This window comes from Oncorhynchus mykiss, chromosome 11 (genome assembly GCF_013265735.2).
Source record: "Oncorhynchus mykiss isolate Arlee chromosome 11, USDA_OmykA_1.1, whole genome shotgun sequence".
Taxonomy (NCBI): domain Eukaryota; kingdom Metazoa; phylum Chordata; class Actinopteri; order Salmoniformes; family Salmonidae; genus Oncorhynchus; species Oncorhynchus mykiss.
Window position 1 is genome coordinate 61,179,953 of NC_048575.1, and position 27,758 is coordinate 61,207,710.

Genomic DNA, 27,758 nt, shown 5'->3' on the forward strand with positions numbered 1-27,758 from the left:
GAACAGGGCAACCACTGAAGAACAGACACCATTGTAAATACAACCCATGTTTATTTAGTTTCCCTTTTGTACTTTAACTATTTGCACATCGTTACAACACTGTATATAGACTTAATATGACATTTGAAATGTCTTTATTTGTTTGGAACTTTTCTGAGTATAATGTTTACTGTAATTTTTTTTACATTTAGTTTTGACTTTTGTTTCACTTGCTTTGGCAATGTTAACATATGTTTCCCATGCCAATAAAGCCCCTTATATTGAAATTGAGAAAGATAGAGAGTATGGATAAACTGACAAGATACATGTCTCTCTGCCCAAACAACAGGAGTTGTCCACAAAGCAGCACATTATTGTAATATTTATTGAATATTCAATGAGGGTTGTTGACGTCAATCGCATGTATTCAATGGAGAGAGATGCGATGCTACTTTCCTCATGCCATGAATTATTATACATTTTTATTTAACTAGGCAAGTCAGTTAGGAAACAAATAATTATTTACAATGACAGCCTACCCCGGCCAAAGCTGGGCCAATAATGCACCGCTCTATTGGACTCCCAATAACGGCCAGATATAATACAGCCTGAATTTGAACCAGGGACTGTAGTGACACCTCGTGCACTGAGGTGCCTTCGACCACTGCACCGCTCAGGAGCCCTAGAATATGCCTAGCCATCTCCAAACAACTCCGATATAGTGTTTTTGCTCAAAATTGTCAGTACACCTGTACGAACTTAAGCATTACGAAACTTATATTCGATCAACTGAACCTCACGTATGAAATAAGCCACAATGTTTTGTTTTTGACCAGTCGACACTCTCATTGGTCTCCATACAAAAACTCCCTTGCTTGGTGGGCAAAACAACGCCACCTGCTGGAGAGAGACAGATTTTCCGCCGAGTTGGGCCTCTCTTCCCTACAGTCATTGCCGGGCGGAGACGAAGGAAGGAAGTAGTAATTTAAATGCATGGCGAATAGTTTGGTGACAGAATGTCGTTTGGATGGTTGATCATATTTAATTAATTTGATCGCACACGCTAATAACTTCACCCACCGTGTTTGTGGCAGCTAGCTAGTGTGTCAGAAGTAGCTACCAGCCAAGTTAGCCCACAGACTGCAGCAACACAGTGGACTGATCGGGGCTGATAGCTCAGCCAGCCAGCCAGCCAGAAGTGAGGACAGCTCGGCTCTTTCAGATATCGTGTCATGGAGGACCCATTTGACAGTGGTAAGGAATAATGATGACGCTTCCTAGCTGCTCCCCATAATTTCCAGCCAGCCACAATTTCTGTAGTAACGTTAGTTAGTTAGCTAACTAGCATTTTAGATTGCGGACGGTTACCTACATAACGTTCCAAGTCAACAAGTGTCAGGCTCTTGATAGCCAGGCAGCAGTTTTGGTACGAACTAATCAGCATTCATACACTTGTAATGATGGGTACGTTAGCTGATAGAAACATGACTAGCTAAGCCTGGCCTTGGAGTACAGCTAAATTAAAATAGCCAGTGTATCTCTGACAGAGTTTGCCTGAGTAGACTGTGATCTGTAGCTTTAATTCTCAGTGTGACATTCACTTGGGGACACATTCCCCAGTCAGGCTGAGCTCAGGGTTAACTTTTGACTCTTTTCAGCCGAGGGCCTATATATTTAACCCATTAAATCAGTGTTACTCACTATTTTTTTTGTAAGGGGGCTACTTGGGGTTGAGACAATCATTCAGAGGGCTGCACACATCATTCATTTGTTGTACTTCTATTTCCAATATTAACAATGATCAATTCAGAGCAAATTCAGAGAAATTGAGCACATGTAAATATAAACATACACACACCAAATAGGCTACATCACATGTATAAGACCCATAAGTTGGATGAGTGAAAATGTCCCTTCTGCTCCTTGACTGAATTCATTCTAAATGTATAGTCTGTTGTTGCTATCCTTGCGAGGCAAACCAGGTATGCATTGGCCAGTCTGTTTTTCTGTTTTTATTTCACAATGTTCATTGTTGAAAATGTTGTTTCACATGAATAAGTGCTGACAAAAATTGCACACACTGCTTCAGACGTGGATACTATGAGTCTGACACAAGGCCCCAGAAACATCTGATCTTAGTTCACCTTGCAATGTGTCATTGGCCTCCACTATCGCACTCTCTAGTCCAGCACGGTCAGGACAGAGGGCTGTAATGACTGGGGTCAGAGATGACACTATTGCACTCTCTAGTCCAGCACGGTCAGGACAGAGGGCTGTAATGACTGGGGTCAGAGATGACACTACCTCACTCTCTAGTCCAGCACGGTCAGGACAGAGGGCTGTAATGACTGGGGCCAGAGATGACACTGGCACATGAAAGGGGTTCTTAATGACGTTATCTTTGAATCTAGACTCAAACTCCAACTCTTCCAACACATGCACAAATGCATCATAGCTAAAATGTTGCAGTATGTCTGGGTCGGATGTGGTGACTGCTCTGAGTAATGGGAACTTAAGAAATAGTATTGTCAGGTATGAACTGTGTGGTGATTTTATTTTGAAATGCTATGACCACACGCAGCATTTTGCATAGAGTTTTAGCTTTCCCTTGGAGTTGGGGATTCATTGTTCAGGTGAAGTCAGTTCAAAAAGCCAGCTTTAATATCCACTGTGGATCATCCAGCTCAGGCTCCTCTGGTATTGCTTGCAACAAATTCACGGATTTGAGGAAAAATCTTTCCAAAACTCTGCCACCAGACAGCCATATCACCGCATTATAAAATATCATGTCGCTGTATTCTGTCTGGGTTTCCTCCAGCAACTGGCAGAATTGCCGGTGATTCAATGCCCTCGCAATAATAATGTTCACCACGCGCACGACTTGCTGCATCAAATTCTGTACGTCACGGTACGTCACACTTTGAGTTTAGCCACAAGTGCTTCCTGATTAATGATTAAATGAAACGGGAATATCCTCTCTCTTGCAGAATTGCAGTCCCTTAATTTGCTTTAAAATAGCTTCCCTGTTTGTGAAATCAGCATACAATATTTAGGCTGAGGCCAAAAAACATTATTTTACATTGTCGTGTCTGTGAAGGCCGCCTTGTTTCTTGCGAGTATCCTAGCAATCTCATGTGTTGTCTGTCTCTTGTCGTTTTCTCTGCAACAGCGTTAGATCTGTTTATTTGTTTTTGTCCTTTGAGTAGCGCTTGTTGTTTCGGAGGTTGCTTTGTGGCAGATATGTTTTGTCATGGTGTGACTGGAAATGTCACTAAATTTGCTCGTTTAAAACAATTGACTGCCTTCTGGCAAATAAGACAAAGTGAGCTAGTCCCACCATGTAGTACAACAAAAATCTTCTGTCCATTTCTCTTGGAACTTTCTCTGTTCTTCTTTTAGCCACCGGAGCCACATTAGCTAGCTGCATTTCCCCTGCCGTCATCTTCCTGATTTTCTGGTGGTTGTTTGTTCATAGCTGTCACGTTGTTCTCCAGCTCTTTCCCCTCATTTTCATTGTCAATAGATTTACGTTTATTTTTTTTTACAATGATCCATGTCGACCAGACTGCAAAATTAGCTAGTAGCAAACTGATAAATGTCAGTCGCCGTAGCTGAGCAGTTGCGTTCCATTTCGGCCTTTCTGTTAAACAGCTGCGCTATAATGCCATCTATTTGCTGTCCAGGGAACAATAGATATATTCAATGAAGTGATTCAGTCCTGCATTAAATAGTACCCGTCTCAACGTCAACAGTGAAAAGGCGATACCGGGATGCTGGCCTTCTAGGCAGAGTTCCTCTGTCCAGTGTCTGTGTTCTTTTGCCCATCTTAATCTTTTCTTTTTATTGGACAGTCTGAGATATGGCTTTTTCTTTGCAACTCTGCCTAGAAGGCCAGCATTCCGGAGTTGCCTCTTCACTGTTGAGACTGGTGTTTTGCGGGTACTATTTAATGAAGCTGTCAGTTGAGGACTTGTGAGGCGTCTGTTTCTCAAACTAGACACTCTAATCTACTTGTCCTCTTGCTCAGTTGTACACCGGGGCCTACCACTCCTCTTTCTATTCTGGTTAGAGCCAGTTTGCGCTGTTCTGTGAAGGGAGTAGTACACAACGTTGTTTGAGATCTTCAGTTTCTTGGCAATTTCTCGCATGAAATAGCCTTCATTTCTCAGAACAAGAATAGACCGACGAGTTTCAGAAGAAAGCTCTTTGTTTCTGGCCATTTTGAGCCTGTAATCGAACCCACAAATGCTGATGCTCCAGATACTCAACTAGTCTAAAGAAGACTTTAATCAGCACGACAGTTTTCAGCTGTGCTAAGGTAATTGCAAAATGGTTTTCTAATGATCAATTAGCCTTTTAAAATTATAAACTTGGATTAGCCAACACAATGTGCCATTGGAACACAGGCGTGATGGTTGCTGATAATGGGCCTATATTCCATAAAAAAATCAGCTGTTTCCAGCTACAATAGTCATTTACAACATTAACAATGTCTACATTGTATTTCTGATCAATTTGATGTTATTTTAATGGACAAAAAATTTGCTTTTCTTTCAAAAACAAGGACATCTCTGAGTGACCCCAAACTTTTGAACGGTAGTGTACGTGTCAGCCTACTAATACTTAATTATTATATATTTTTTTAAATAGGCCCTATTATATTTCTAAATTCTAATCAAATTCGCTAGCCTATAATGCTAACTTTGTAGGCTGCATATCCTGTACCAGCATCGCATGTTCTCTCCCAGCTTCATGGTCTGAACGACGTGCGTAATTCCAGTTTGTATAATACAATACAGTAACGTAATACAGTCCAGACCAAAAAAGATTAGCCTCCTGGAACTTGTTTAATTTATTTACCCAAGAGAGCATAGCTACATCTATGGGCTTTTATGTTTTTCTGTTGTGCGTAATGTGTGGTATCCTATATATCATATTGAATAATGGCACAATCATTTGGGCTTGGGCTCATAAAATGTATTTAATGTAGGGGTCATAAAATGTCTTTAATGAATGGCTCAGGTAGCATCAGACTTTAATTTTCATGCCGATCAAAGCTCTAATGAAATCCAGACATATTTATGCACTTTAGAATGACACTAACGATTTTGGCTGGAAATACCGGTTTATCCCGGGTGAAAGGGGATTTATTCTCGGGATGGATGGAACATTTGTAAAATACCAGGAAAATATTAAACCCTACTACTCAGGAAAGTGAGGAAACACAACTCAGATTGGTTTAGCCCACTGGGTTATATGCCAAGGTAAAGCCTGTCTGAGTTGAGTTTATTTCTAATGTGATGCAAGCTGGATGCTTTTTTTCTTCCAGTCGTCATCAGAGGACCGTTGTATGTGTGCATGTATTAGCCAGCATTCTAAAATATGTTTTACTCTTGTGGATTTCTAGTCCTTTGCTACTACTGCTATCGCTCACTGATAACAACAAAATGCAAATAATTCCAGTAGTTTGGTCTTTCTGGTTCCTCTCCTGTGTGTAGGGGAATATAGCATTTTTGGGCATGCAATCTTAATCTTTGTCCCAAAAATACTTCTGACTCGCCTCATGGGTAAGTGCCTTTCTCAGACCTTAATGTCTATCCCTGTGAAATGTAATAGACATTTGGTGTTAGTTGCAGGTGGAGATGTTACATGCATCTCCTGTAAATAACAATCATTGATAAAATTAGTCAGAATTGGATATGTAGTCCACAATTTTCTGCTACTCAAAGATGCTATCTCCTCTTGTTTTGGTTACTCAGGCCAGCCTAGGCCAAGCAGTGTGTAGTGTTATTGACAGTCTGTGACTGCTTTAGCTCAGTGCCTTTGTTTATCTGTTCTAAAAGCACACCGAGCTGTTGGAGACACGCCGAGCCCTGTTCAACATACGCACTAGCAACTGCAAGTGACACACCCGAGAAGGCAGGCTACATTATGTCACAGTTGAGTTTATCCTACACAACTCAATCATATTTTATTTTCCTCTTAACTCAAGTCAACTGGTTACTTGTTCAGGCCTGTACATTTGATTGGGCTCCTTATCCCATCTCTGTGGTGTGTCATGACGTTGGCCTGGGGGTAGGTTTATGACAGTCATAAATACCTCTTCCCCCCCCCTTTTTCCTCTCTACCCTACTGATGTTACATTTGCAAAACCCTTGGTTAACATAGAGATTCTGGGAACATCAGAAGGTGGGGGGAAATGAACTATATTCTGGTAATCCGACCAATTGAACATATGCGGTGGTACTTAATGAATATGATGTCAGTTCGGTTGTCATCTGAGACATTCTCATCAATGATAGGATGACATAAACTCTACAGTGGAAAGTCTACACATCAGAATTATCGGATTCACATGGAATTGTTATTCAATTTAAATGTTTCAATACAAAATTATTCGTGATGGGATTAAATGTGATTTTAGCTTCTAAAATGTGAGATTTGGGTTTTCATAAGGTAGGGCTCTGCTCAATGTGAAGGGACATGGGCTATAAAAAAATTCAAACACGCCCTCCTCTCCCTTCCTATATAAAGCCTTGACGACAATATAACCTCCTGTTCTGAGGATGTGAGGACGACGGTCCGATGTCAGAATGGTTCAGATAATAACTACAGAACGAAGCCAACATCAGCGGGAGCTTTGGTTGCGAATGGTATGAACTTTGAACTCTTATTCACTACAGAAGTGATACCTCCTAGCCGTTGAGTTAGCAACAGCCGCTGCAAACGAGGGTTAGGAAGGAACAGACAGAGTATCCCGTCTATCACACAACGGCGTTACTACAACGTATTAAATTTACCAGCAGAGACATTCTTCAAAGGACTCGGTTGGGCAACACGGCCTTCCATCTACCACCAACCTACCGAAGCGCAGCGCAGTGTAAATATTTATTGCATTTTCCTTTTCCAGATGGGCGGTAATTTAGAATGCATAAGATTCTGTATTTACGATAGCACAGCTTTGCCCTTTGTTCCTCAATCTTACCGCTCTTTCACTCAAACCCAGCCCTTTTCTTTTGTGTAACCAGCTGTCATATCTGTTCCGCCCGCTAGGGACGTTTTCCTTTATGACGTAATTTGTAATCAAGTTATGATTTAATTATGTGTATGTGTAATTCTGTGTGATTAGTTAGGTATTTAGTAAATAAATAATTAAACCCAATTTTGTATTGCTGATTCAACTTGTTAGCCAGGGTTCGTGCAGATAACCAAGAATTTACAACTTTCAGATGAGACTGAATTAAGATGACGATTAATATTGACTGCTATTAATGTAAAACGTTTATTCGGAAGATAACAGCTCTATAAATATTATTTTGTGGTGCCCCGACTCTCTAGTTAATTACATTTACATGATTAGCTCAATCAGGTAATATTAATTACAGAGAAATTATTTTATAGAATAGCATGTCATATCACTTAATCTGGCATAGCCAAAGACACGACAGGTGTGTGTGTGTGCTTAACCTGATAAGGACCAGAAGGTTCTTTCTGTTGGCTCAGTAGCACTGACTGTACTCTCCTGCTCTAGCTCTGTGCTGTCTGCTTTATGGCTCAACAGCTTTATTACAGCAAATAAAGGACTTCTGTCTTTTCGGATTAGAACACAGACACACACACTACTAGTCAATAGACACAGCTGTCTTTCTTTGTGGGTGCTTTTTCATTAAAGCTTAATTGACTATTTGAAAAATATTCCAAGTATGTTATTTCATTAGCCTAGCCTGCCGCAATTCAGAATGCACAAGGCCTTTGTGAAAAGCCTAACTGATGGGGGGAGTCCTGTCCTGGACATTGTGAGTGCACTAGTAGGCCTATGTATGGAGCTGAAATGTCCAGAGGTTATGCCTTGTTCAGCTGACAGACAGTCAGGTTGTTTTCACTCAAACACAGCTTCACCTACTTGGCCTTATATGCCCTGCACTGGCCTCAAACTTCAGGTCTGCGTGGCTCTAGCTCAGTGGTGTAGGCTATAGGATAAACATATGTCTGTGTTTCTGTGTATGTTTGGTGAAAACAGGAAAAGTGTGGTGAGCTGCTGCTGACACTTTCCATTTCACTGCTGCTTCCGTTACAGCCCTTGCTGTTTCAGTTTGAGGTGCCGTCATTTTGGTCTGAATAACAGATACCACATTTATAGAACACCTCATTCGACACTATAATACGAGTTGTTCTAACATGGCATTAGGTCTGTCGGGTTGGTGTGAGTCAGAAAAATCTAAGGTTGTCATGGTTCTTCTTTTGATCTGGGTATTATTTACATAGGCCTGATATTCAGCTCCATATTATTAGGAGCAAGACTGTCTGCAGTGCTGCAGACCAGTTGACCTCTGAATCAGAACTATGTCTGCTGCAGGAAGGGATAGGGGAAACTGATGGCTTCATTCGCTTAACTTAGTGTAGGCAGCTCGGCCCTACAAACACGCACACTTTCTCACAATGGAAAACACACAATGGAACGAACATACTAGGTGTATGAGATGGCTTTGTTCTGGCTCTTCACTTAGCCTACACGGTACACCCACTATTCACAGACACGCTGGGACTTCACAATACTTGCTCTTATTACAGGAGAGAATGGGACATTTTATACAGTTTGACAACTGTTGTTGTTATTGAATTAGAGAGTTGAGCGTTTGTCTGTAGAGACACGGGATAATCAATAGAAATGGAGCCACACACACACTTTATTGAATGTGTGTGTGTGTGTGTGTATTAACCTTTTTGTTTGTTTGTGTAACCAGAGCGAGCGTCCCTGCCCAGGAACATGATAGAGAACAGTATGTTTGAGGAGGAACCTGACGTGGTGGACCTGGATAAAGACTCTACAGCCTTCCCGGTAATTACATACTATACAGCACTGACATTAACCAATCCACCCATCAGTTGTATCGTCTCTTCTAACTGTTTGACTTTTTCCAGATTTTCACATTGTCCCCCCTCTTCCACCTCCCTCCAGGCGTTGGAACCAGATGAGGTGGTGTACGAGCCCCGTAGCTCCCGTCTGCTGGTGCGAGGTCTGGGAGAGAACGACCTGGACGATGAGGAGGAGGACTATGAGTCGTCAGCCCGCCTACTGGGCATGTCATTCATGAACAGAAGCTCCACCCACAATCCTAGCTCCTCCCCTTACAACAGACAGGCTCCACCCAGGTCCTTTTTACTTTTCAAATCCAATCAAACTGTATTTAAAGTGAATTTAAACATCCCAGTACACTTTACAGTAAATGAAAAACAAACATAAACAGTAATATTATATTTATAGATTTGTAAATACTGTTTTTTGTTTTTTGGTCAGGTCATGTTCCTGCTCCTCGGCTCGTATGCTGGTGGTGGGCGTGTTCATCTTGGTACTGGTCGCGTCCATGGCGATGGCTCTCTACTTCCTGCCTGGCTGTACCTTCACTAAGGTAGGTGTGTGTGTTGGGGTGTCGGGGGTTTGTGTATGTGAAAAGTGTGTGGCTCCTGCATTGGCCTCCACAGGTACGGGAAGTGGTACCAGTGCCAATAGGGCAAGATGGTATGTGTATACAGTTGAAGTCAGAAGTTTACATACACCTTAGCCAAATACATTTAGCCAAATACATTTTCACAATTCCTGACATTTAATCCTAGTAAAAATACCCTGTCTTGGGTCAGTTAGGATCACCACTTTATTTTAAGAATGTGAAATGTCAGAATAATAGTAGAGAGAATTATTTCTTTCAGCTTTTATTTCTTTCATCACATTCCCAGTGGGTCAGAAGTTTACATACACTCAATTAGTATTTGGTAGCATTGCCTTTAAATTGTTTAACTTGGGTCAAATGTTTCGGGCAGCCTTCCACAAGCTTCCCACAATAAGTTGGGTGAATTTTGGCCCATTCCACCTGACAGAGCTGGTGTTACTGAGTCAGGTTTGTAGGCCTCCTTGCTCGCTCACACTTTTTCAGTTCTGCCCACACATTTTCTATAGGATTGAGGTCAAGGCTTTGTGATGGCCACTCCAATACCTTGACTTGTCCTTAAGCCATTTTGCCACAACTTTGGAAGTATGTTTGTGGTTAATGTCCATTTGGAAGACCCATTTGCGACCAAGCTTTAACTTCCTGACTGATGTCTTGAGATGTTGTTCCAATATATCCACATACTTTTCCTGCCTCATGATGCCATCTATTTTGTGACGTGCACCAGTCCCTCCTGCAGCAAAGCACCCATAATGTTGCCACCCCCGTGCTTCACGGTTGGGATAGTGTTCTTTAACTTGCAAGCCTCCCCCTTTTTCCTCCAAACATAACGATGGTCATTATGGCCAAACAGTTCTATTTTTGTTTCATCAGACCAGAGGACATTTCTCAAAAAAGAGGGATCTTTGTCCCCATGTGCAGTTGCAAACCGTCTGTCTTTTTATGGCGGTTTTGAAGCTGTGGCTTCTTCCTTGCTGAGCGGCCTTTCGGGTTATGTCGATATAGGACTCGTTTTACTGTGGATATAGATGCTTTTGTACTTGTTTCCTCCAGCATCATCTGCTGTTCTGGGATTGATTTGCACTTTCCCACCAAAGTACGTTCATCTCTAGGAGACAGAACGCGTCACCTTCCTGAGCGGTAGGATGGCTGGTGGTACCATGGTGTTTATACTTGCGTACTATTGTTTGTACAGATGAACGTGGAACCTTCAGGCATTTGGAAATTGCTCCCAAGGATGAACCAGACATGTGGAGGTCTCCAATTTTTTTTTTCTGAGGTCTTGGCTGATTTCTTTTGATTTTCCCATGATGTCAAGCGAAGAGGCACTGAGTTTGAAGGTAGGCCTTGAAATACATCCACAGGTACACCTCCAATTGACTCAAATGATGTAAATTAGCCAATCAGAAGCTTCTAAAGCCATGACGTTATTTTCTGGAATTTTCCAAGCTGTTTAAATGTACAGTGAATTTAGTGTATGTAAACTTCTGACCCACTGGAATTGTGATTAAGTTAAATAATCTGTCTGTCAACAATTGTTGGAAAAATGACTTTTGTCATGCACAAAGTAGATGTCCTAACCGACTTGCCAAAACTATAGTTTGTTAACAAGAAATTTGTGGAGTGGTTGAAAAATTAGTTTTAATGACTCCATCCTAAGTGTATGTAAACTTCAGACTTCAACTGTACACACGGTGCCTTCAGAAATTATTCATACATCTGGACTTATTCCACATTTTGTTGTGTTACAGCCTGATTTTAAAATGCATTAAATTGCCTTGTACCTCTGCACATTGATCTGGTACTGGTAAACCCTGTATATAGCTCCATTCTTGTGTATTTTATTTTATTCCTCTCGCGTTAGTTACTATTTTATTTTGGATTATTTTTGCATTGTTGGTGAAGGTTCGTAAACAAGCATTTCATTGTCAAGTCTATACCAGTTGTATTCGGCGCATGTGATAAATATAATTTGATTTCAAACATATTCTTTTTTTCTCACGCATCTACACACAATACCCCAGAATGACAAGGGAAAACAAGTTTTTAGACATTTTAGCAAATGTATCAAACAATGAAATACAGACATCACATTTCCCTAAGTATTTACTCCACTGAATTAATACATGTTAGAATCACCTTTGGCAGTGATTACAGCTGTGAGTCTTTCTGGGTAAGTCTCTAAGAGCTTTGCACACCTGGATTGTACATTATTTGCAAATGATTCAAACCCTGTTTTAGGTTATTGTCCTGCTGAAAGGAGAATGTGTCTCCCAGTGTCTGTTGGAAAGCAGACTGAACCAAGTTTTTCTTTAAGATTGTGCCTGTGCTCTATTCCGTTTATTTTTATCCCCAAAAAACGTCCTAGTACTTGCCGATGACATGCATACCCATAACAAGATGCAGCCACCAACATGCTTGAAAATATGAAGAGTGGTACTCAGTGATGTGTAGGATTTGCCCCAAACATAATGTTTTGTATTCTGCACATAAAGTTAATTTCTTTGCCAAGTTCTTGCACTTTTACTTTAGTGCCTTAGGATGCATGTTTTAGAATATTTATATTCTGTTCAGGCTTCCTTCTTTTCACTCTGTAATTTAGGTTAGTATTTTAGAGTAACTACAATGTTAATGATCCATCCTAAGTTTTCACCTATCACAGCCATTAAACACTGTACCTGTTTATAAAGTCACCATTGGCCTCATGGTGAAATCCCTGAGCGGTTTCCTTCCTCTCTGGTAACTGAGTTAGGAAGGACTCCTGTATCCGTATAGTGGCTGGGTGTAATGATACACCATCAAAGTGTAATTATTAACTTCACCATGATCAAAGGAATATTCAATGTCTGCTTCTTTTTATTTTACCCATCTAGAAGGTGCCCTTCTTTGCGAGGCATTGGACATCCTCCCAGGTCTTTGTAGTTGAATCTGTTCTTGAAATTCACTGTTCGACTGAGGGACCTTACACTTATCTGTATGTGTGGGGTACAGCGTTGAGGTAGTCATTCAATAACCATGTAAAACACAATTATTTCACACAGAGTGAGTCCATGCATCTTAATACGGTATGTGACTTGTTAAGCACGTTTACTCCTGAACTTATTTAGACTTGCCATAACGAAGGGGCTGAATACTTACTGACTCAAAACATTTTAGCTTTAATTTTGAATTAATTTGTAAAAAAATTGAAAAACATAATTCCACTTTGACATTCTGGGGTATTGTGTGTGTGTAGTGCAGTGACACACATTGCCAATTGAATCAATTTAAAATTCAGGCTGTAACACAACAAAATCAAGGTGTGTGAATACTTTCTGAAGTAACTGTGTATATTCACTGTGTTGATCCTCTTTCTCCCCAGGCTGGCTGTGGTAAGGCTAACTCCTCCACTCCTATGGAGCCATCCTATCCTAACAGCACCAATGGGGAGCTGTTTCCCTGGAATGAGCTCCGACTCCCAGCCAGTGTACGGCCTGTGAACTATGACCTCTCCTTGACCCCTAACCTGACTTCCATGACCTTCACTGGCCGCACTGTCATCAACATGACAATACTACACGACACCAAGCGCATAGTTCTGCACAGCTCTGAACTCAATATCACCAAGGCAACCTTCCAGGTAGTCTATGATCAGCCGTGCCATTGCTATTTACTCGAAAATAATATGAAGAGAAATACAATTTTATAGGTTTTGATTTTTAACTGTAATTATTCTGATATTAATGCACAGTGTGTAACTGTCTCACTAGCAGTGTAGAGAGAGTAAGATTTGCTTCCCCTGTGAAGATAAATTGTTTTACTTCGATAATGATGTTTTACCTAGATGGTGATGTTTTACCTAGATGGTGATGTTATACCTAGATGGTGATGTTTTACCTAGATGGTGATGTTTTACCTAGATGGTGATGTTTTACCTAGATGGTGATGTTTTACCTAGATGGTGATGTTTTACCTAGATGGTGATGTTTTACCTAGATGGTGATGTTTTACCTTGATGGTGATGTTTTACCTAGTGATGTTTTACCTAGATGGTGATGTTTTACCTAGATGGTGATGTTTTCCCTAGATGGTGATGTTTTCCCTAGATGGTGATGTTTTCCCTAGATGGTGATGTTTTCCCTAGATGGTGATGTTTTACCTAGATGGTGATGTTTTACCTAGATGGTGATGTTTTCCCTAGATGGTGATGTTTTCCCTAGATGGTGATGTTTTACCTAGATGGTGATGTTTTACCTAGATGGTGATGTTTTCCCTAGATGGTGATGTTTTCCCTAGATGGTGATGTTTTCCCTAGATGGTGATGTTTTACCTAGATGGTGATGTTTTACCTTATTAAATGCTGTTTTTACTATAACCCTTCCAGGTTGGAGAGGATAAGAGTGTTGAGGTGAAGGTGTTGGAGTATAAACCATGGCAGCAGATAGCTGTCAGCTTCCCAGAGGATCTGAAGGTAGGCCAGGTGTGTGTGTTAACGTTGGACTACGCAGCCAACCTCTCACACACCTATGACGGCTTCTACAACAGCTCCTACAACGACAAGACTGGAGCCAAGAGGTAAGCAAAATTATTTTAAAAACTATGTACTAAAGTTTGATCTAAAAATAACATATTAGCTCCTGGTGAATGCAGTGAGATGCATTCTGTAGTAGTGTGTAAACTTGACAATGTTTGTTGACGTAGTAAACTACAACTCCAGTTTGAGCCTAGTCCTTGCTCTCTGTGTGTGACTCTGGCCACCCTCTCCTCAGGGTCCTAGCTGCCACCCAGTTTGAGCCCCAGGCAGCCAGGAAGGCCTTCCCCTGTTTTGACGAGCCGGCTTTTAAAGCCACTTTCCTGGTCAGGATCACAAGGGAGCCTGGATACATCACTCTGTCCAACATGCCCCAGGTACTGTGTGTGTGTGTGTGTGTGTGTGTGTGTGTGCTTGAGAGTTTGCCTGCACCAGTGTATTTTTAAGTGGTAAACATGAATACATTACAAAATCAAATATGTGATATCAAGTGATTACTGGAGACACTTGACATGAAGAATGCCAGTGATTAAATCATCTGTTAATATAACTGTTGTTGTGTTCCCCAGGCTAAGACGACTACATTACCCAGCGGCCTATTGGAGGATGAGTTTGAGCAGACTGGCGTTAATATGAGCACCTACCTGGTGGCCTTCATCGTAGCCAACTTCACCAGCATTACTAGAAACGTCTCCAATACACTGGTACGTACAGAATCCCTGCCTCACAATCTATTCACACTATTTAAATGACCTGCAAAACGCTGGAATGCAACTGTCTACTCTGTGCCTATCCCCCTATTTTGGGATCTATTGTATTTATTAAATTTCTATGGTGTGTGTGTGTTCTAGGTGTCAGTGTACTCTGTGCCAGAGAAGAAGGAACACACACACTATGCTCTGGACACAGCCTCCACACTGCTGCACTTCTACAACACCTTCTTTCACATCGACTACCCTCTGAGGAAACTAGGTGAGAGGTGACACAAAGACACAACACACAGACACTCAGCCTTCACACAATAAACTCATCGATTAGGGATAAAAATAAAAAAAATCAATTTTGGATTAAGGCTGTAATGTAACAAAATGTGGAAAAAGTCAAGGGTTCTGAATACTTTCTGAATGTATTCAGAACCCTTGACTTGTATTGTAGATTCATTTGAAAATGTGTGAGAGAAGTGTAATATTTTCGATAATGAGACACAAAATATGCCTTGGTATTTACCCCTCCACCTTTCTGTCCCTCTCTCTCTACTCTTCCTTCCTTCTCTCCACCTCCTCCAGACCTGGTTGCTATCCCAGACTTTCTGGCGGGGGCGATGGAGAACTGGGGTCTGATCACCTTTAGAGAGACCAGCCTGCTGGTGGGAAACCAGTCCTCTCCTCTCGACAAACAACTCATCGCTAACGTCGTAGCCCACGAGCTCGCTCACCAGGTGTGTGTTTGTCTGATGTGTGTGTGTGTGTGTGTGTGTGTAGGCTACTACAAGGTGATGGAACATATGTGTATGTATCTCAACAGTCTTAATGCTGTTTTGATGTTTGGTCATAAAACTGTTCTAATTCCGTTGTTATGTTGTGTGTCAGTGGTTTGGGAACCTGGTGACGATGCGTTGGTGGAATGACCTGTGGCTGAACGAAGGCTTCGCCACCTACTGGCAGTACACGTCCCTAATGACAGAGTTCCCACAGCTGGACCTAGTAAGCAGCACCACGTCACACATGCAGGTGCTGTGTCAGTGTAGGTTTAGATAACCATGGATTGATGATCCTTCTTCTCTGTCTCCAGGACAATGTGTTCCTGGGGGTGCGCTTTAAGGCCATGGCCAAAGATTGTTTAAATTCCTCCCACCCAGTGTCAGTGTCGTCCCAGGTGACCACACCTGAGCAGGTGTCTGAGATGTTTGACTCTGTCACCTATGAGAAGGTACAGTCTTGAGCTTTACTCACAAATGTGCTTAAAATTTTATTGATTAGTAGAGCGAAGGATATTGGTGCTGTAGTCACATCAGTAATGGGTCTGTCTGTGACTGTCTGTCCGTGTGTGTCTCTAGGGTGCTTCCCTCCTGCTGATGTTGAAAACCACTCTGCCAGATGGTCAGTTCAGGAAAGGACTCATAAAATACCTGGATAACTACAGAGGATCTAACACTGTTACTGAAGATCTCTGGAACAGTCTCACCCAGGTAGGTGTGGTCTGTCTGAGACACTCTATCTCCGTTTCCTGATTAGTTATTTTCACAGGTTCCTTATTTTGCGGCTGTAAAATCTGGCGCCATATCCTTCCTCTTTTCACAATGGTCACCCTGTCTGTGTATTAAGTGTGTGTGTCTTGTGTTGTATTAAGTGGGTGTGTCTTGTCTGTTGTATTAAGTGGGGGTCTGTTGTATTAGTACTACTGATGCTGATACTCCATCTCTCTCCCATGGTGATGACTAGTCAAGTTAGTAGATTCTTTATATTTATTATTGATGATTGTTGGTTCTGGATGCTCCAGGCCCAGGTGCTTCCCCAGCAGGAGAGTGTGTCAGACATGATGAGAACATGGACGCTGCAAAACGGCTTCCCATTAGTCACCGTCAGCCGCATGGGTGGTCACGTGACGCTCACGCAGGAACACTTCCTGCTCTCCGCAGACAACGCCACACACACCTCTAAGTGAGACATGCACGCACGCGCACACACTTTCTCTCACACACTCGCTCTCTCACACACTTGCTCTCTCACTCTCACACGCTCGCTCTCTCACTCTCACACACACTCTCTCACACATACACACATTCAGACCAACCTTTCTTTGTGTTCTCCTTAGCCTGTGGCATATCCCCGTGACGTATGTGAATGACAGCTGTAGCTCTGCCCCTTCCTGCAGACAGATCTTCACGCTGAGAAATAAGACAGGTAAATAATAAGACAGGAAAATAATAAGACCGGTAAAACTCTGTACATTCAGCTCTGTAGTTGTCAGTGAGCTTGACTAACTTCATGAATTGTCTAATTCAAGCAAGCCTTTATGATTTTAATTGCTTGTGATACATATTTATACAGTGCATTCAGAAAGTATTCAGACCCCTTGACTTTTTCCACATTTTGTTACGTTTCAGCCTCATTCTAAAATGGAATTAATTGTTTTTGTCCCCTCGTGAATCTACACACAATACACCATAATGACAAAGCAAAAACAAAATTGTTGCCAATTTATTAAACCCCCCCCACATTTGCATAAGATTTCAGACCCTTTACTCAGTACTTTGTTGAAGCACCTTTGGCAGCGATCACAGCATCGAATCTTGTTCCTCATCGTCTGAGAGTCTTTTGGGTGCCTCATGGCAAACTCCAAGTGGGCTGTCATGTGCCTTTTACTGAGGAGTGGCTTCCATCTGGCCATTCTACCATAAAGGCCTGATTTGTTTTTTTATTTTATTTTATTTTACCTTTATTTAACCAGGTAGGCAAGTTGAGAACAAGTTCTCATTTACAATTGCGACCTGGCCAAGATAAAGCAAAGCAGTTCGACACATACAACGACACAGAGTTACACATGGAGTAAAACAAACATACAGTCAATAATACAGTAGAAACAAGTCTATATACGATGTGAGCAAATGAGGTGAGAGAAGGGAGGTAAAGGCAAAAAAAGGCCATGGTGGCAAAGTAAATACAATATAGCAAGTAAAACACTGGAATGGTAGATTTGCAGTGGAAGAATGTGCAAAGTAGAAATACAAATAATGGGGTGCAAAGGAGCAAAATAAATAAATAAAATAAATACAGTAGGGAAAGAAGTAGTTGTTTGGGCTAAATTATAGGTGGGCTATGTACAAGTGCAGTAATCTGTGAGCTGCTCTGACAGCTGGTACTTAAAGCTAGTGAGGGAGATAAGTGTTTCCAGTTTCAGAGATTTTTGTAGTTCGTTCCAGTCATTGGCAGCAGAGAACTGGAAGGAGAGGTGGCCAAAGAAAGAATTGGTTTTGGGGGTGACCAGAGAGATATACCTGCTAGAGCATGTGCTACAGGTGGGTGATGCTATGGTGACCAGCGAGCTGAGATAAGGGGGGACTTTACATAGCAGGGTCTTGTAGATGACATGGAGCCAGTGGGTTTGGCGACGAGTATGAAGCGAGGTCCAACCAAACGAGAGCGTACAGGTCGCAATGGTGGGTAGTATATGGGACTTTGGTGACAAAACGGATGGCACTGTGATAGACTGCATCCAAAATTGTTGGAGTGCTGCAGAGATGGTTGTCCTTCTGGAAGGTTTTCCCATCTCCACAGAGAAACCCTGGAGCTCTATCAGGTTCTTGGTCACCTCCTTGACCAAGGCCCTTCTCCCCCAATTGCTCAGTTTGGTCTAGCGGCTAACTCTAGGAAGATTCTTGGTGGTTCCAAACATCTTCAATTTAAGAATGATGGAGGCCACTGTGTTCTTCGGAATCTTCAATGCTGCAGACATGTTTTGGTAACCTTTCCCAGATCTGTGCCTTGACACAATCCTGTCTCAGATCTGTATGGACAATTCCTTCGACCTCATGGCTTGGTTTTTGTTCTGACATGCACTGTCAACTGTGGGACCTGATATAGACCAATCAATTGAATTTACCACAGGTGGACTCCAATCAAGTTGTAGAAACATCTCAAGGATGATCAATGGAAACAGGATGCACCTGAGCTCAATTTCAAGTCTCATAGCAAATGGTCTGAGTACTTATGTAAATAAGGTATTTCTGTTTTTTTATTTTTAATACATTTGCTATAATGTCTTGATCCTGTTTTCACGTTCTCATTATGGGGTATTGTGTGTAGATTGCTGAGGCTGTAACGTAAGAAAATGTGTAAAAAGTCAAGGGGTCTGAATACTTTCCGAAGGCACTGTATATTGTAGCCTGCTGGTTGTATGCGCTGAGGTTCTAGGTAAAAGCATGACCATGTGTCTAAGTGCATTATTATGTGTTTCCAATTAGCGACTCTGAATGTGTCGGACAGTGTGAAGTGGCTGAAGTTCAACTACATGAACACGGGCTTCTATATAGTTCACTATGGAGACGAGGGCTGGGCCACTCTCATAGATGCTCTTAAGACTGATATCAACACACTCACACCCCACGACCGCGCTTCACTCATACACAACATCTTTGCCCTGTCCAGGTCAGTGTGTGTGTTTGTACTGTGGTATGGTACTCTCAATGATCATAGTAGCTGGGAGATGGATGTCCGTCTCTCAGAAAGACTCGATTAATTTTTCTTTATGTGGTCGATGCTGTAAAAAATAATATTCTCAGTCAACCTACCTGGTAAAATAAGGTTATAAATAGATTATACATTCATCTATTTTTAACCTCATTTTACCAGGTAGGATGACTGAGAACACATTATTTTAACAGCAATGACCACTTTAAAAAAAAGAGTCATAATTGGAGGCCTGTCTTAATCCTCTGCCTGGACTTGTACGATTGTGTGAATGTCTGCATTTTAGTTCCACAGACAACAGACACAAATAGACAGAATTCATTCAGATCTATTGTCTATTTTTCTCTTCTCCTCATCAGACTGGGTCGTGTGTCCTTCCGTCAAGTTTTAAATCTGTTGGACTATGCCACCAGTGAGACTGAGACTGCTCCTCTGACAGAGGCCCTGTCACAGCTCAGCTCTGTCTACAGACTACTGGACAAGAGACAGGAGCAAAGACTGGTGGCCCGCATGAAGGTAAATGCGCACACACACACACACACACACACACACACACACACACACACACACACTAGATTGTCAGGTACCTTGTTCTGGAGCCTAGTCTCACCATTTGGGACACACTGACTGTGCTTTCACTTTGTAATGTGTGTTTCAGGTGTACATTTGGGGTCATTTTGGCCAGCTGATGGACAGTCAGGACTGGGGAGAGGAGGAGAGTGTGTCCAGACAGGAGCTGAGGTCAGTCCTGCTAGAGATGGCCTGTAGTCTGGGACGGCAGAACTGTACTGACCAGGCCACGGCCCTCTACGACCAGTGGACCAACTCCAACCAAACCAAACAGTAGGTACACACACCAATTGACTAGAGTTTAAATATAAGAATATATACTTTTGCTGGTTTAAAAAATATATATACTTTTAGATTTTTTGGGCCGTAGTAAAGCTAGATATCTATTCTATAGTGATCTTGTGGTGCTCTGTTGTCTCCTCCAGGATCCCAGGTGATTTGCAGCGAGTGGTGTTCTCTACAGCGGCCCAGTCTGACCTCAGATGGCTTTCTCTCATGGAGGCATACAGTTCCACCACATATGACTCTGAGAAACGCAAGATACTGCAGGCCCTGGCCTCCACACAGGACCCACAAAGCATCGTATGGTAAGAGAGTGGAGAGTGAGTGTGGGTCCACGGTACTTAATGAATCAATTTACAGACATTAACTGGCCAACTAACCTCTACCCAGAGTTTGTGCAGAGAGACATACAGCTGTACTCAAGCTGATCTTCCCCCTGAAGCTAGGACAGAAGAGTCCCTTCCCATCTTCCTGAAAACATCTGAAACCCTACCTCTTCAAGGAGTATTTTAAATACCCTCTCCCATCTTCTCGCACCCCCTCCTCATGCCCGAGGCTTTCGTGAACTAACATTCGCACTTCACTTTTTGCTCTGACTTTACTGATAGCTACTTTATTGGGGAAAAAGTGCACTTACTATGACTGAGATAGGTAGGTGGGACAACCACATATCTTAGGATGAATGGACATGACAGCCCACTATGTCGCTCTGGATAAGAGTGTCTGCTAAATGACTAAAATGTGCCTAAGCTGTGCCCAGATATGTTTGTAGCGGCCTATGGTGTGTGTCTCTGCATCACTCTAAACACCTCCTCCTTCAGGATTCTGAGCACGGGGCTCGAGGGAGGGATTATCCAGACCCAGGAGCTGCCATTGGTCATCAGCACCATGAGTGACGGCTTCGCTGGCCACTTGCTCGTCTGGGAATTTGTCAAAGAGAACTGGGACAGGATCATAGAGAAGTGAGTGCCACCTTATTCATAAGATCAATTATACACTGAGTGTACAAAACATTAAGAACACCTGCTCGTTCCATGACAGACTGACCAGGTGAAAGCTATGATCCCTTATTGATGTCACTTGTTAAATCCACTTCAATACGTGTTGATGAAGGGGAGGAGACCGGTTAACCTGTCTAGGACTAGCAGACCCCCCCCCCCCCCCCGCAACAGCCAGTGAAAGTGCAGGGCGCCAAATTCAAAATGACAATCTCTTAATTAAAATTCCTCAAGCATACAAGTATTTTACACCATTTTAGAGATAGAATTCTCGTTAATCCAGCCACAGTGTCTGATTTCAAAAAGGATTTACAGCGAAAGCACCACAAACGATTATGTTAGGTCACCACCAAGCCACAGAAAAACACAGCCATTTTTCCAGCCAAAGAAAGGAGTCGGCCTCCCGGGTGGCGCAGTGGTTAAGGGCGCTGTACTGCAGCGCCAGCTGTGCCACCAGAGATTCTGAGCCCAGGCTCTGTCGTAACCGGCCGCGACCGGGAGGTCCGTGGGGCGACGCACAATTGGCATAGCGTCGTCCGGGTTAGGGAGGGTTTGGCTGGTAGGGATATCCTTGTCTCATCGCGCACCAGCGACTCCTGTGGCGGGCTGGGCGCAGTGCGCGCTAACCAAGGTTGCCAGGTGCACGGTGTTTCCTCCGACACATTGGTGCGGCTGGCTTCCGGGTTGGATGCGCGCTGTGTTAAGAAGCAGTGCGGCTTGGTTGGGTTGTGTATCGGTTTTCGCCTGCCATATGAGTTCTGTTATACTCACAGACATCATTCAAACAGTTTTAGAAACTTCAGTGTTTTCTATCCAATACTAATAATAATATGCATATATTAGCATATGGGACAGAGTATGCTCAACAGCTTCCTGTGTGTATCAAGAATGGTCCACCACCCAAAGGACATCCAGCCAAGTTGACACAACTATGGGAAGCATTGGAGTCAACATTGGCCAGCATCCCTGTGGAACGCTTTCGCCACCTTGTAGAGTCCATGCCCTGATGAATGGAGGCTGTTCTGGGGGCAAAAGGGGGGGGCAACTCAATATTAGGAAGGTGTTCCTAATGTTTGGTATAGTCAGTGCACATTTACATACTTACAGCATCAACCGACAGAACAATGGGCCCAAAAACAATAGTTTCCCAATCGATATCAGTGGGCCTGTTTCAATTGGCTCTTGTGGAGAAGTGGCTAGTTTCTATTGGCTGTTGTGAAGTAATGGCCTGTTGTTGATTGGCTGTGTGTGTAGATTCCCAGTGGGGTCCTATCCCATCCAAAGCATAATCAAGTCCACCACCTCCCAGTTCTCCACTCAGACACACCTGGAGGAGGTGAGCTTACACCTCAGAACCATGCCGACTCTATATCATGTGTCTGTGTATCAGATGCCTAGTGCATGTTGGTCTTCTCTCATGTCAACTGTGTGTGTGTGTGTGTAGGTCCAGCGTTTCTTCTCCAGTCTGAAGGAGCGGGGGTCTCAGATGCGTAGCGTCCAGGAGGCTTTAGAGACCATCAGACTGAACCAGCTCTGGATGGACAGGAACCTCCCAACACTCAGAATATGGCTCTAACATGGCCGCTTGGCAACTGTCGCTCCCGGCAACCTGCTCCGAGGGCCATGTTGCCATGGCAACAGCAGTGTTTGCACTATAGTAGGGCTTGTGTCTCAAATGACATCATATTCCCCATATAGTGGCTACTTTATTTTTTCACTATGATCAAGAGTAGTTCACTATATAGGGAACAGGGTGTCCTATGAGTTGTAGTAGCCAGCTCAGGGTTGCTCTAGAGATTGTGTATCTGACCCCGTATCAATCAGACTCTAACTCCTCTCTTTCTCTATGCTGTCGACCAAACCTTCACACCGCTTTCATCACAACAGCATGCCTGGACACACAAACTCAACGTGCTTCACATTGTATGGAGGCAACTCACCCATTCCACCACCCCCTAGTGCTGTAGCATCCACCTGAGAAAGGACAAGGAATACAGGAAGAGAACATGCTGTGTAATCAGCGCTGGCAACATGTCATCAGTATGTGTCACCTGTGAAACTCATGGCTCAGTGACTAATTGTGCTCTCTCAGGCCCTGGCCCCGACTCCAGCCTCCACATGAATGTCCTACTGTCTGGGGGAGGAGGGGGAGAATGTCTGTTGAAGGCCAGAGTAAGGCTACAGAGCTGACACACAATACAAAGGGGTTAGGTGACCGTGTACAGTAGACACGCTCAGCAGGCTACAGCCAGAACGTGTATATGTTGAAGGAAAATACCTTACTGTTTAGATCAGTGGTGTCCCCCCAAAAATGTGGGACTAAAAATAACTCAAACCAAATTGAAACTGTAAAAATGCTAATGGCGCTATATTTATAGCGTTTATTGACTGTCCAGCTCACTAATAATAACTTAAATGAAAACTAGACAGTCGGGGAGCATCGAAAATTCTCAAAATGATGGATAGAGGACCATTTTTTGGGGCAGATTTTGGCACTTTTTAGATATTTGTTTTTAAAGAGCGAATGCGGCCCTCAGGGTAAAATGAGTTTGAGACACCTGGTTTAAATGCTCCCAAAGTGAACTCTACCACTTTTCTACCACTGTCGGTCTGTTAGTTAGACCTCAAGAAGTGTTTTGGTCTGTTGGTATAAACCAGGGGACAACGTTTGGTTTGGCCCGCAAGGACCACTAGGGGGCCCCCGACTGACTTCCTTTTTTAGGAAGTCAGTCGGGTTCACAACTTACTGTTACGAGATACCATAGTAGAATACATAACGTGTCATTTCAAAATGTGGTAGTGCCTCAGCAGTTTTCCTCTTGTTATGTCAGTCACTGACAGTCAATCAACTAGCCCGTGTCAGCTAACATCGATTGCTAGGTAAGTTAGTCTAGCCAGCTATCTAAACCTTGTAGTAATCATAGCCGAATTACTGACTGGGCATCCAAGGCACATGCCCAGGGGCCCTGACCTCCAGGGGCCCCTCGTTTCATTTTGTTATTCACTCTCACGGATATCATAGGAACATGGCATAAGCCATAGCAAACTATGTAGAACTGCAGGGAATTAGCATTAAATGTGGCAAAATGTCTCACCATCCCATGGAAAAATGTGTACAATCACATGAAATTAGTCATGTTGAATTGCTGAAAATCTGCTTTAAAATACTGGCAATCAGAATGTGTTGTTAGGTGTCAAGTTATACGGCTACGATTTGATTCCTGTTTCAAGACCCTAAAAAGCTATTGTTTACCTTTTTTTATATTTCTAAATAAATGATTTATTTTAATGGGCTGCAGCTCATCACTCAGATGATGTTTTGGTACACCAAGCCCAAGAGTTTGAGCCCCCCTGGTGTAAACGGTGGATGAGCTAAACACCCCGGCACTTCTGACGTAACTTTCATTGTTATATTTTGACAGTTATTTTGACAGTCATACATTCATGTTTATCTAACAATATAACAATATTCAGATTGAAGGAGTATAGTTAAGACCGCTTTCTGCTTTTCCTTTGCGTGCAGATTTTTCTTTAGTTTTTGATGTTTGGTTTTGATTGTATATATGGTGTGTAGTGTGATGTCTCAGACGTATGAGTCCTGGTCAAATGCTTTTAATGGTTTTGTTTTTACTAAAGAACAAAGTGTACTGATGAATGTGAGGTCACTTCAAGGGCTCAGGATCTTGTATGAAACACAGCTAACTGTAGATCCATATTAGGGTTGGGTGGCTGCACCATGGTTCTTTTCAATTTAAGTGGTGGTAATAATGAAATCAACAACTTCTTTAAATTATAATGTACGTTTTTAAAGTACAGGGTTGCCTGATTGTTTCTGTCTTTTCCATTTAAGGAGTTTAGTGAGTGACCTAACAGTGTTGCATCTGTAGACCTGGGTAGTGCAGTTTTAGCTGTGTCTGTAGTCCAACAGTCTTCTGTCGTTGGTTAGCCTGGCTTAGTGGGCTAGGTTACATTTGTCTCACTATGTGTGAGCTCTATGGTACTCCGTTGTCTATTGTAGCCCTGTTGTTTTCCACTCTGTGTGGAAGATGATTGTATCAGCCTCCCGGCTGACTCTGGGTAGAAGATGATTGTATCAGCCTCCCGTCTGACTCTGGGTAGAAGATGATTGTATCAGCCTCCCGTCTGACTCTGGGTAGAAGATGATTGTATCAGCCTCCCGGCTGACTCTGGGTAGAAGATGATTGTATCAGCCTCCCGTCTGACTCTGGGTAGAAGATAATTGTATCAGCCTCCCGTCTGACTCTGGGTAGAAGATGATTGTATCAGCCTCCCGGCTGACTCTGGGTAGAAGATGATTGTATCAGCCTCCCGTCTGACTCTGGGTAGAAGATGATTGTATCAGCCTCCCGTCTGACTCTGGGTAGAAGATGATTGTATCAGCCTCCCGTCTGACTCTGGGTAGAAGATGATTGTATCAGCCTCCTGTCTGACTCTGGGTAGAAGATGATTGTATCAGCCTCCCGTCTGACTCTGGGTAGAAGATGATTGTATCAGCCTCCCGTCTGACTCTGGGTAGAAGATGATTGTATCAGCCTCCCGTCTGACTCTGGGTAGAAGATGATTGTATCAGCCTCCCGTCTGACTCTGGGTAGAAGATGATTGTATCAGCCTCCAGTCTGACTCTGGGTAGAAGATGATTGTATCAGCCTCCCGGCTGACTCTGGGTAGAAGATGATTGTATCAGCCTCCCGTCTGACTCTGGGTAGAAGTTCCCTGTAGGAACAGATCTATGATCAGTTACACAACAATTCAGACCTTAATCAAATATAAAACTGACCTTGGATCAGTGTCTAGGGCACAGTTAAATGAGGAGGACGGGCTTCTGGTAATGGCTGGACCAGAATAATGGTATCAAATGTATCGAACACAGCTTCCATGTGTTTTGATGCCATTCCAATTCCTCCGTACCAACCATTATTTTGAGCCGTCCTCTCCTCAGCAGCCTCCACTGGTCTAGAGGTAACTACCTCCTCTCTGCTGCAGCAGCATTGGCTCAGATGTTGGCAACCACTGAATGTCCTCAAGGAGATCTTCTATTACATAACAACATGACAAATGAATATCTGAGCTTCTAATGTAGCTTCTCTTCTAATCTAAAGCCTCAGAGGTCTGTAGCTATGTCTCCTGTTTGGTACTGTCTCAATCTGAAGGAGGGTTTACTTCTCACTCTGAATGTTGTGATGTCATGTTGAAAACATTGGAACAGCTAGGTCGTATTGGCCGTTATGATATGTCTATTATGAACTCTATCTTGGGTGCAGAATTGTCAGTGTATTCCTATGCCAAGTCCACCTCTAGTGGCTCATCATTTTAAACTGTTTTGCACTGGGGTTGAATGATACTGAATATTGTCAAGCTCTTCATTGTCATGAAAAAAAGACAAATAAAATGTTTTCTGGACTTTTGCTGTTCTGTATTTGTGTGCTAAGCGTGGTCTGTGTTCAGCAGTTAGTGTTCGCTTGAGGCTTACCCAAATGTACTGCCTTTCTAGGGAGTTTTTCCTAGCCACCGTGCTTCTACACCTGCATTGCTTGCTGTTTGGGGTTTTAGGCTGGGTTTCTGTACAGCACTTTGTGACATCAGCTGATGTAAGGGCTTTATAAATACATTTGATTGATATAAAGGTAATGTAGAATATACAGAGCTAGCACAGATATAACAATGAGACAGATATTTCACTGGATGTATAACAGAAGCATCCGTGTGGGGTTTCCCATTCACTACCAAATTGTCATCAATGAAACATTTGATCTCAATTTGGTTTTCTGCTCCCAAAACTAAAATCGGTGCAGAACAGAGTGGATAAAGATTTGTAGACTTTACCCTTTGCCAAAGTTGATTAAAAAATGTGTTGTTTAGGAGTGCAAATACGAATTTAGTTATTGCACACTCGCACATCAGAGTAGGCGTTCCCTAACGGAAATATGCAAATATATGCTAGAATGCGCCAAAATGATCTCGCTATCTCATGCTTGGCTATAACCATCTTGCTTGTTCTGCCCACTATGACTCATTTGTCCCATTGGTAATGACAGGCTGTGGTCTATCTTAGTTATAAAAACATTTTTGGAGCTGGTGTTCTGTTATTGGACTGTGTATGGTTAATTGCACAACTAGACCACCAGAGGATGCTCTTTCCCTCTCCCAGTGAGGCCTTGCTGTCCTCAGCCTTGTTCCTCATATCTATGGATGAGGGCACATTTTAATACAACATAGATATATTATATGAAAACACAACCTTAAACTATTTCTTTCATGGTTGTGCACCAATCAACTCCTGTCGTACACTGGCTATGGGACTGTATACACTAAACAAAAATATAAACGCAACATGTAAAGTGTTGGTCCCGTGTTTCATGAGCTGAAATAAAAGATCCCAGATATTATCATTATGCACAAAAAGCTAATTTCTCTCAAATGTTGTGCACACATTTGTTTACATTCCTTATAGTGAGCATTTATTTGTCAAGATAATCCATCCACCTGACAGGTATGGCATATCAAACAGCTGATTTAAAAAGCATGATCATTACACAGGTGCACCTTGTGCTGGGGACAATAAAAGGCCACTCTAAAATGTGCAGATTTGTCACACAACACAATGCCACAGATGTCTCAAGTTTTGAGGAAGCGTGCAATTGGCATTCTGACTGCAGGAATGTCCACCAGAGCTGTTGCCAGAGAATTTTGTAGTACGTCCAACTGATCTCACAACTGCAGACCAGGTATTATGGCGTTGTGTGGGTGAGTGGTTTGCTGATGT

The 27,758-nt window shown here is 42.7% G+C and overlaps 1 protein-coding gene across 1 annotated transcript; it reads left to right on the forward strand.

Annotated features, from left to right (window-relative positions):
* The first annotated feature begins 884 nt into the window (after positions 1–884).
* On the forward strand, positions 885–26,395 carry LOC110535084 (leucyl-cystinyl aminopeptidase). The gene is made up of 22 exons (XM_036936024.1): positions 885–1,233; positions 8,724–8,818; positions 8,939–9,132; positions 9,278–9,389; positions 12,787–13,044; positions 13,789–13,979; positions 14,174–14,312; positions 14,505–14,639; positions 14,787–14,907; positions 15,222–15,373; positions 15,525–15,638; positions 15,727–15,864; positions 15,992–16,123; positions 16,435–16,595; positions 16,750–16,838; positions 18,899–19,082; positions 19,484–19,640; positions 19,783–19,967; positions 20,120–20,281; positions 20,798–20,938; positions 22,229–22,310; positions 22,419–26,395. The coding sequence occupies exons 1-22, from the start codon at positions 1,212–1,214 to the stop codon at positions 22,548–22,550; spliced, it is 3,096 nt and encodes a 1,031-aa protein (XP_036791919.1). The 5' UTR covers positions 885–1,211; the 3' UTR covers positions 22,551–26,395.
* The last annotated feature ends 1,363 nt before the right edge of the window (positions 26,396–27,758 follow it).